This window comes from Marmota monax, unplaced genomic scaffold, assembly GCF_021218885.2.
Source record: "Marmota monax isolate L192 unplaced genomic scaffold, Marmota_monax_Labrador192_F-V1.1 WCK01_AAM20220418_F8-fsc00730, whole genome shotgun sequence".
NCBI classification, from domain to species: Eukaryota; Metazoa; Chordata; class Mammalia; order Rodentia; family Sciuridae; genus Marmota; species Marmota monax.
In genome coordinates, this window is record NW_026693495.1 from 161,662 (window position 1) to 172,980 (window position 11,319).

Below are 11,319 nucleotides of genomic sequence, written 5' to 3' on the forward strand. Positions count from 1 at the left end.
GATATAAAGAGTTAGAGATCATGAAAAAAAAAAAAACAAGCAGAAATCCTTAAAATGAAGGAATCAGTAAACCAAATTATAAATTCAATAAAAAGCATCACCAACAGAGTAGATCACTTGGAAGACAGAACCTCAGTCAATGAAGAAAAAATATATAATCTTAAAAGTGGAGTTGCCCATGAAGAGAAGATGGTAAGAAACCATGAACAGAACATCCAAGAATTAAGGGATAACATGAAAAGACCAGATTTAAGAGTTATTGGAATACGTGAAGGAGCAGAGATACAATCCAAAGGAATGCATAATTTTTAAATGATATAATAGTAAACAATTGCCCAATCTAAAGAATGGAACGGAAAAGTCAAATACAAGAGGCTTGTAGGACCCCCAAATGTACAAAATTACAGCAGACCCACACCAAGACACATTATGCTAGAATGACTAACACAGAGAATAAAGATAAAATCTTAAAGGCATGAGAGAAAAAAATCAAATTACATATAGAGGGAAAACAATTCAGATCTCAACTGATTTTTTAGCCAAGAACCTCAAAGCTAGGAGGTCCTGGAATAATTTATTTCAAGCTCTGAAAGAAAATGGATGCCAACCAATAATTTTATATCCAACAAAATTAAGTTTCAGATTTGAAGATGAAATTAACACATTCCATAATAAACAAAAATTAAAAGAATTCACAATTAGAAAGTCTATATTACAGCGCATTCTCAACAAAATATTCCATGAGGATGAAGTGGGGGAAAAAAAGTGAAAACCAGCAAAGGGAGGATCTACACTAAAACAATACTCAACCAAATGAGAATCTAAGACAAATCAAAAACCAGAAAAAAATCAAAATGATATGGAATACAAAATCAGATCACAATAATAACCTCGAATGTTAATGGCCTAAACTCATCTATCAAAAGACATAGACTGGCAGATTTTATTAAAAAGCAAGACCCAGCAATATACTGTCTTCAAGAGACTCACCTCATGAGCAAAGTCATCCACAGACTGAAGGTAAAAGGATGGGGAAAACCTTATCACTCAAATGGATTGTATAAACAAGCAGAGGTTTCCATTCTCATCTCAGATAAGTAGACTTCAAACCAAAGTTAATCAGAAGAGATTATATATACTTCCCTTAAGAGGACATTTCATACCTCTTAAAGAAAGTATATATAAGAAGGATATAACACTTACAAATATTCATGCTCCAAACAATGGAGCATCTATGTACATCAAACAAATGCTTCTCAATTTCAACAGTCAAATAGACCACAATACGGTAATATGGGGTGACCTTAACATACCTCTCTCACTATGGGACAGATCTTCCAAAACAAAAACTAAATAAGGAAACTATAGAACTAAAAATACAATCAATAATTTAGACTTAACAGACATATATAGAATATTTCATCCATCAACGAGCTAATACTTTCTTCTCAGCAGCATATGGCTCATTCTCTAAAACAGACTATAGCTTATGCCACAAAGCAAATCTTAGTAAATACAAAAAAACAGACATAATATCTTGCATTCTATGAGACCACATGGAATGAAATTAGAAATCAACAATAAAATAAAAATAGAAGTAACAAATGGAGACTAAATAATACACAATTGAATGATGATGTATAGTAGAAGAAATCAAGAATGAAATAAAAAAATTCTTAGAGGTAAATGAGAACACTGATAATCATATCAAAATCTCTGTAACACTATGAAGTCAGTACTCAGAGGAAAGTTTATTGCATCGAGCACATTCATTAAAAGAATGAAAAGTCAACAAATAAATCACCTAACACTACATCTCAAAGCCCTAGGAAAAGAAAAATGAATCAACACCAAAAGCAGTAGAAGACAGGAAATAATTAAAATCAGAGCTGAAATTAATGAAATTGAAACAATTGGAAAAACTGACAAAACATAAAGTTGGTTCTTTGAAAAAATAAATAAAATAGATAAACCCTGGCCATGCTAACAAAGAGAAAACTCCAAATTACTAAAATACAAGATGAAGAAGGAAATATCACAATGGACACATCTGAAATACAGAAGATAATTACAAACTATTTTGAAAATTTATACTCTAATAAAATAGGAGATATTAAAGATATCAACAAACTTCTAACGATATGTGACCTACCCAAACTGAATGATGACGTCATACATGCTTTAAATAGATCAATTTTCAAGTAATAAAATAGAAAACACCATCAAAAGCCAACTAACCAAGAAAAGCCCAGATCAGATGGACTCTCAGCTGAGTTCTACAAGACTTTCAAAGAAGAATAAATACTAATACACTTCAAAGTATTCCATGAAATAGATAAGGAGGGAACCCTTCCAAACTCATTCTATGAGGCCAATATCACCCTGATACCAAAACCAGACAAAGACACATCAAGGAAAGAAAACTTCAGACCAATATCCCTGATGAACATATTTGCAAAAGTTCTCAATAAAATTCTGGCAAATCACATAAAAAAACATATTTAAAACATAGTGCACCAGGATCAAGTGGGATTCATCCGAGAGATGCAAGGTTTGTTCCATATACAGAAATCAATAAATGTAATTCATTATATTAATATACTTAAAAACAAGGATCATATGATCATCTCAATAGATGCAGAAAAAGCATTTGACAAAATACAGCACACTTTCATGCTCAAAACACTAGAAAAACTAGAGATAGTAGGAACATATGTCAACATTGTAAAAGCTATATATGCTAAACCCAAGGCCAGCATCATTCTAAATGGAGAAAAACTGAAAGCATTCCCACTAAAAACTGGAGCAAGACAAGGATGTCCTCTTTCACCACTTCTATTCAACATCATCCTTGAAACTCTAGCCAGAGCAATTAGATAAAAGAAAGAAATTAAAGAAATACAAATAGATAAAGAAGAACTATCACTATTTGTTGATGACATGATTCTATATTTAGAAGATCAAAGAAATTTACTAGAAAAATTCTAGAATAAGTGATTTCAGCAAAGCAGCAGGATATAAAATCAACACCCATAAGTCACACACATTCCTATACATCATCAATGAATCCACTGAAAGAGAAATTAGGAAAACTAACCTATTCACAATAGCCCCCCCAAAAAAACTGGGAATCAATCTAACAAAAGACCTCTACCATGAAAGCCATAGAACACTAAAGAAAGAAACTGAAGGAAATTTCAGCAGATGAAAAGATCTCCCATGCTCCTAGACAGGCAGAATTAATATTGTCAAAATGGCCTTACTACCAAAAGCATTATTCAGATTCAATGCAATTCCTATTAAAATCCCAATGACATTCTTCATAGAAATAGAAAAAGCAATCATGAAATTTATTTGGAAAAATAAGAGACCCAGAATAGCTAAAGCAATCATTAGCAAGAAAAGTGAAGCAGGTGGCATCACAATACCAGATCTTAAACTATACTACACAGCTATAGTAACAAAAAACAGCAGGGTATTGGCACCAAAATAGACTTGTATCAACCAATGATACAGAATAGAGGACACAGAGACAAACCCACATAAATACAGTTATCTCCTACTAGACAAGAATGCCAAAAACAATCACTGGGGAAAAGATAGCCTATTGAACAAATGGTACAGCAAACACTGGAAATCCATATGTAGCAAAATGAAATTAAACCTCTCTCTCACCCTGCGCAAAAAATCAACTCAAAGTAGATAAAAAACTTAGGCACTAGAACAGAGACCCTATGCCTAATAGAAGAAAAAAATAGGCCCAAATATTCACCACATTGGATTAGGATCTAACTTCCTTAACAAGACTCCTAAAATGCAAGAAGCAAAGTCAAAATAATCAATGGGATGGATTCAAATTTAAAAGCTTCTTCTCTCAAAGGAAACAATAACGTGAAGAGAGAGCCTACAGATTGGGAGAAAATCTTTACCACATGCAACTCCAATAAAGCATTAATCTCTACAATATATAAAGAACTCAAAAAACTTGACACCAAAAACACAAATAACCCAATCAATAAATGGGCTAAGGAACTGAATAGACACTTCACAGAAGAAGAAACACAATCAATCAACAATTTGCATTTCTTCTTTTTTTTTTAACAAATAATCTTTTTTTTAATATATTTATTTTATTTATTTATTTTTACGTGGTGCTGAGGATCCAAACCAGGGCCTCGCACGAGCTCGGTGAGCTCTCTACCATGCTAGGCAAGCTCTCTACTGCTGAACCACAATCCCAGCCCACATTTCTTCTTTTGAAAAATCTGTTTAGTCCCTTTTGCCCATTTCTTGACTGGGTTATTTGGTTTTTGTTTGCTTTGGGATTTTTGTTTGTTTGTTTGTTTTGTTCTGCTGTTGAATTTTTTTGTTCCTTGTATATTCTGGATGTTAATCCCCTGTCAGAGGAGTAGGTGGAAAAGATTTTCTCTCATCCTGAAGGCTGTCTCTTCGCACTTTATCATTTCTTTTGCTACGTTATACAAACAAATCTTAAAGATCAATAATAAGAGAACAAAAAAATACCATAAAAATATAGCCAAAGACCTAAACAAACACTTAAACAAATACAGACAAATGGCAAGTAAAAAAGTAAAAGTACGCTCCACATCCTAAAATCACCCAGGAAAAACAAAACAGTGACACACCTTTACACGCCTTTTTGAACAGCCAAAATCCAGAAAATTGACAATGCCAAATATGGGCAAAAATGTAGAGAAACTGGAACTCTCATTCATTCCTGATGGGAATGCAAAATGGTACAGCTACTTATGAAGACAATCTGGTGGTTTCTTATAAAATTAAAAATACGCTTACCATGGGGCTGGGGTTAGCGCTCGCCTAGCACATGTGAGGCACTGGGTTCAATACTCAGCACCACATAAAAATAAATAAATAAAGGTATTGTGTCCATCTAAAAAATCAATATTTAAAAAAAAAAACTCTTCTTACCATATGATCCAGCAATTAAATTGTGTCCCTTGGCATTCATCCAAGGAGTCAAAACTGCACACAAAAGGCTACACATGTTTATGAGAGCATAATTCATACTTGTCAAAACCTGAAAGCATCCAAGATGCCCTTTAGTAAACGGGATGATAAATAAACTGTGGCAAATCTATACTACATAATGTTATTCAACAGTAAAAGAAAAATCATAAAAAGACATGAACGAAACTTAAATGCACATTACCGAGTGAAATAGGCCAATCTGAACAAGCTACATACTATATAAATTCCAACTTTATGACATTCCACAAAAGATAAAAAATATACAGATGATATAAAGACCAGTGGCTGCCAAAGGGTTAAGAGAGAGTAAGGGATTAAAAAGTGAGAGCACAGAAAATTTTTAGGGGAATAAAACTACTCTATATATTACTGAATATATATATATGGTACATGTCATTGTACATTTGCCCAAAGCCATACAATGTACAACACCACAAATGAACCTTAATATAGGCTATGGACTCTAGTTAATGATGAACATGTGTCAATGTACGTTCATCATTTGTAAATTAAACATGGACCATTCTGGTGGAAGATGTTCATAGTGAAAGGGGCTGTCTGTGTTGTGAGGACAGCAGTTGTTAGAAATCTCTCTACCTTCCAGTTAATTTTGCTTTGAAACTGAAACTGCTCTAAAAATTAAAGCCTGTAACTCTGGGGCATGGTGGTGCACACCTATAACTCCAGCTATTCAGAAGGCTGAGAGAGGAAGATCCCAAATTTGAAGCCAACTTGGGCAACTTGGCAAGACCCTTTTCACAAAATAAAAAAGAGCGGGGGATTTCGCACAGTAGTAGGGAGCCCCTGGGTTAAATTCTCAGTACCACATAAACACACACATACATACATACATATATGCATACGTACAAATGTACATACAACACATACATTTTTTTAAAGACTATTTTGAAAATGTTCACCCATATTCAGAATGTTGCCTTATATGGAAACAAGGTCTTTGTCAATATAGTAAAGTTAAGATGAGGTAATTCTGGATTAATATGGACCCTAAATCCAATGACTGATGTCCCTATATGGACAGAGATTAGAAACAGGTAAACAGGGAAGGTAATGGTGGAGGCAGAGACTGGAGTGATACATCTATAAACAAAAAGGACTGCCAGCAACCACCAGAAGCTAGAAAGAGACAGGGAGGAACTTTTTCCTTAGAGCCTTTAGAAAGAATATAGCTCTGCTGACACCTGGTTTCACACTCCCAGATGCCAGAAACATGAAAGAATAAAAATTTCTATACTTTTTACCCACCAGTTTTATGGTACTTGTTCATAGACACCCTAAGAAACCAATATAATCTACCCCATAGACTCATCTCTAAATCATCCAAAAAGCACAAATTCTCTAATAGGTACTTTCTAACGCCCTCTTACTAAGACGCCCCTCGACTCCCCATGGGTATGTTCTCCCATGACTGCAAAATAAACCCCGCTTGTTTAACTTACAGGTGTGCTCCTGGTGGTCTCTGGGTAAAGGGCATTCACGGCAGCAGACTCTTCAAAGGTCTCAAATCACAAAGTCTCCCTGTGCCCCAGAGAAGCCCCTCAATGCCCACACATTCAACACTTAATAAGCCTCAAGGCTTTCAACCACAAAAAGAAAAAGAAAAAATAAGTTTAATATGCCCGTGTTCATTTTCATGAAGAAGCCTCCAGATCGTAAGCACCCTGTGGTCAGTGACCACGTTTGTCTTATTTACCAAGTACTCCCACTCCTCAGCACAGATCCTGGAACAAGGTCAACTAGTAGATAAAACTGTTTTCTAAACCACTACATGAACCAACATTGCCAATCTTACCTAGTGAGACCAGGTTCTGGAAGGTTTCCAGCATCACATCTCTGTAGAGGCTCCTCTGAGCAAGATCCAGCAAAGCCCACTCCTGCTGGGTAAAGTCCACAGCCACATCCTCAAAGGTCACCGAGTCCTAAAAGATGCCACAAATTCTGTTCAGAAAGTACAATTCCTCCAGTGTGTGTGAGATGGTGGGTGAGGCTGACAGCACTGGGGACCTGAGAATCAATTCAGGGGAGGTTCAGAAGATTCTGTGGTCTCCCCAAGTCTATGTCAGGACTCCGTCAGCAGATCTCTTTCCCTTTCTACTCACACATACTTAGTGACTGAACAAATCCTGTCTAAAAGCCAAAATACTTCTAAAATACTACATTAGTCTCTTTTCAGTTGATGGTAATGAAATAAGAAAACAAAAAATCAAAGTTATTTTCCTTCGAACCTGCAAAGAACACTGGATATTAGGTAGGTGGGTAATTTTACACACACATCAAGCAGTTCTCCAACAGACACTAGCTAGGTTTCCTGTTATTCATTAACATTCTTACACTATCTACATGGAGAGCTTCATCCCACAGGTTGAGGGCTCAGTCCCACAAAACTTCCCCATACTTCAAGCAACATAACAACTAGTACATTGTCATTTATACTTCTCACCACATGGCTACATCTCAGGGTCCCCACTGTACCCTCCTTGAGTTAGCTAATATGCTGGGATGGCTTACAGAATCTAAGCAAACACTTCCTTGTGCTTATGGTTTCTTATAAATACAGAGAACTATCCAGATAAAGAAATATATATGGCATAGCAGGGTAGGAAAAGCTGCAGAACTTCCATGCCTATTGGGGTGCCTCGTACCAGGAACCTCTACATATTCAGCTATACAGAAGCTCCCTAAATTCATTCTTTTTGGGTTCTCACAGAGGCTTTACTAGAAAGCATGGCTGATTTAAATTAGCAATTTAAATAAACAATTTAACCTTCAGTACCTCTCAACTTCAAGGTTAGTGGATAGGGCTGAAGAGTCAAGCATATCTTAGTTCTTCTGGACCAGCAGTCATCCTGAGGCTATCTGTCCTGGTCACCAGTCATCATACAAAGCTACTCTTATCACTCCAGACATTTGAAGGGTTTTAGGAACTCTATGCCAGGATATGGGACCAAGACCACATATTGGACAATATCATATTATTCCTTATTTGGAAATTCTTCCTTATTCAAGAATAACTTCACCTGCTACTTTATTCCTATTAAGGCATTGAGCACAACATCAAACTCAGGTTTAAATCTTGATGAGGTTTTAATGAATGAAAACACAAAGAGTGAATGGGAACTTTTCCTTTTTCCCCCCTCACAATCCTGAGAGGCCCAAGAGCCTGCACATCTTTCAACTCAGGCCCACAGCTGGCTCGGTTTTATAGTATTGTGGCCAGGGCTCACCAAACTATAGCACATGCACTTACTCTAGCCTATCACCTACTTATGTAAGTAAAGTTTTATTGCAATACAATAAAACATTTTTTATGTTCCTCTATGAATATTTTTTGTATTAAAATTACAATTTCCTTGTAAGAGAAATTCTATGACCTTCAAAACCTAAAATACATACCATGTGATCCAAAAAAAAGAAGCAGATTGCTAACCTGTGCTCTAAAATAGCAGCAGGATATCAAATGAAATAGAAATATTCTTTTAGAGCATTATACCTTTTACTTACCTGCATCATACTTTTCTGTAACCCAACACTTATTCTTTCTTCCTCCATGTCACCTTCATAAAGAAAAGTAAGACATTGAGAAGTTATAGGTAAGACAGGAGCTGACATGGGAATCCAACCCTCCAGAGAATTCCCATACTCATGAGCCTGGATATTGTAGCACATCCATTACCAGTGACAACTCAAAACACATATACCATGACTCCCAAGTAAATACAAACTGAACTTGTGTGAAACTGGAACAATCCTTTCTTCCCTAGAGATACAAAAAAAACACTCTTATCCATGTCAATGATACAAAAGAGGTTAATAGTAACATTTTATTAGTAAATTAACTCAAGTCTTAAGAACATCTGGCTGTCCATTTCCCCATAACAAAAAGCATGAAATGTATCAAGTGGTGCCTTCAACCCTAAGAATATATATTCCCTGACTCATATCTAAGAAAGCACTAATTTTAAACACTAGGCTTCTTGGGGCTCCTTGACCAACATTTTTACTTGTTTACCATTTTACATGATAATAGGCATTACTACAAAGCCCTGAACACTGCTGTCATCCCAACCCCACCCAATGGGCACCACAAAACCTAATTTCTGAGAAAGAGAATCAACCTATTTGTTATGGTTTGAATCTGGGATGTCTTTCAAAGCCTCATGTGTTGAAGGCTTGGTCTCCAGTGCTGCAGTGTTCAGAGTTTGGACTTGGGGGAAGCGATTGGATTATAAGGGGTCTGACTTCATCAGTGGATTAATCCATTTTATGGATTAAGAGTTTGAATGGACTACTGGGAGGTAACAGGAACTACAAGAGGTAGAATCTAGAAGAGATGAGAAAGAGGAAAAGGAAGAAGTAGTGGAGGTGGTGGAGGTGGTGGAGGTGGTGGTGGTGGTGGTGGTGGTGGGTGGTGATGGTAGTGGTAGAAGAGGGGGAGGAGGAAGAAGAAAATTTCATTGTATCCAGTCATTAAAAGAATCATATTAAAACATGCACAAGGAAACAGAAGTTGCAAATTGTTTTACAGAAAATTTCACAAAATAAGTAGGAAATTCATAATTCCAGTGTACAGAGGGAAGGTAATTTCCTACTTCCAACACCAGAAGGGTACAACTAAAAAATATGCCAGATCACATACAAAGTACAAATAATACAAAAGTATTGGTAACAGTTGAAAAATGAACAATAAGTATAAATCACAATTTAAGTTCATTTCACCCTAGGAATGATGGATGCTTAAAAACTGAATCACTAAAAAAAGGAAAAAAAGAATAAAACTGAATCACTGGGACTCAGTGGTACGGTGTCTTACTAGTGTTGAGTCCTTGGATTCAATCCCAGCGCCACAAGAATAAAATAAACAAAAATTGAATCACTGATTAATGAAATTCACAGTATTCATAGAAATGTTATTTGACATATTCCCTTAGACACAAAGCAATAACTAATCTATTTCAGTGTACATTGCTAATAATAACTTAGGCCATTAGAAAGGATTAGATTTTATACATTAAAAAAATGCAAACATTCTATTTAATAGTGAAATACTGATTAATTTTCTCTGAAATCAGGAACAAGGCAAGAATGAAAATTATATGCTAATCTCCATTCAGCTGCGAGTCCTGGCAAGTGCAGTAATTAGAAACAAAAAAAAAATGGAAAACACAAACATTTAGGAGAAAAAATATTCAAACTGGCACATTTTCTGTGCAAAATTGAAAGAATCTATAAATAAGTGACCAAGATTTTTTTTTTCTTTCTCCCTGCATTTTGCAGTACTAGGGATTGAACCCAGGGGCATTCTACCACTTAAGTACACCCCTGGTCCTTCTAATTTTTTGTGTAGAGATAAGGTCTGCTTAAATTGCTCAGGCTGCCCTTGAACTTGGGATCAAGTTCTACCTCAGCCCCAAGTAGCTGGGATTACAGGCGTACACCTCCGCGCCAGGCTAAAATGTATCACTTTATTAAGGATGAAATGCACTTGCCCAGGAGGCGGGTTAACAGTATTTTAAAATCAGCTCCCTCTTGTGTATCTGAATGCAACATGTCAAACATGCCCCAGGCCCCCGGGGAACTCTCAGACCCGCGCTAGACAATGCGCGAGGCCCAGGGGCAGCGGGCCGAGCTCACCCCACGCCGGGTGTGTGCAGACCAGCAGACCCGCACGAAGCTCCGGACCGGGACCCCGACGCAAGCGAGGCCTCTGCTCTCCGAAGGGAGAGGTCGCGGGGCTCTCCAGCTCCGGCCTGCAGGAGACGCGCCCGCCGCTGGCGCAGCCCGGAATCCCCGATGCGGTCACCGGGACGAGGTCGGCACCGGCGGAGCCAACGGGACTCTGGGCCGCGCGGCTGAAGGGGTCCTGGGGACGGCGGACGAGCGGAAGCCAGCCTTCCGCCTCCCGCGGCCCATACCTGGATGGCGCGGGGCGGGACGGATAGGATGCGACGGCGGACGAGAGGAAGCCAGCCTTCCGCCTCCCGCGGACCATACCTGGATGGCGCCCGGCCGGGCAGGATAGGATGTGGACTGAGGCAAGAATGTATCTCACACGCGGGGTGCAGCGTAAAGTGTCATGGCGGCCTCAAGCACACAGTGAGCTACCTCGCGCGTGCGCAGACATGCCCTTCTGCCTCCCGCTACCCCCCCTCCCCATTCTGAGAAACGCTCTGCGTAAGGGGCGGGGCTTTGGGAGCTAGGCGTGGCGCGGAGCGGCCAGCTCAGTCCATCAGCGCATGGAACTTGCTAATTTTCCTGGGGTTGTAGGTAAAAAGAGAACCAGAACCATAG

General features: G+C 38.0%; 1 protein-coding gene across 1 annotated transcript in view; it reads right to left on the reverse strand.

The window, feature by feature from the left end:
* Positions 1–11,090, reverse strand: part of LOC124102105 (zinc finger protein 699-like) — a 28,902-nt gene extending 17,812 nt beyond the window's left edge. The window contains 3 exon segments of the mRNA XM_046458343.2: positions 6,824–6,950; positions 8,533–8,585; positions 10,944–11,090. Of these exon segments, the coding sequence (XP_046314299.1) occupies positions 6,824–6,950; positions 8,533–8,580 (175 nt within the window). The 5' untranslated portion in view covers positions 8,581–8,585; positions 10,944–11,090.
* Positions 11,091–11,319: the final 229 nt, after the last annotated feature.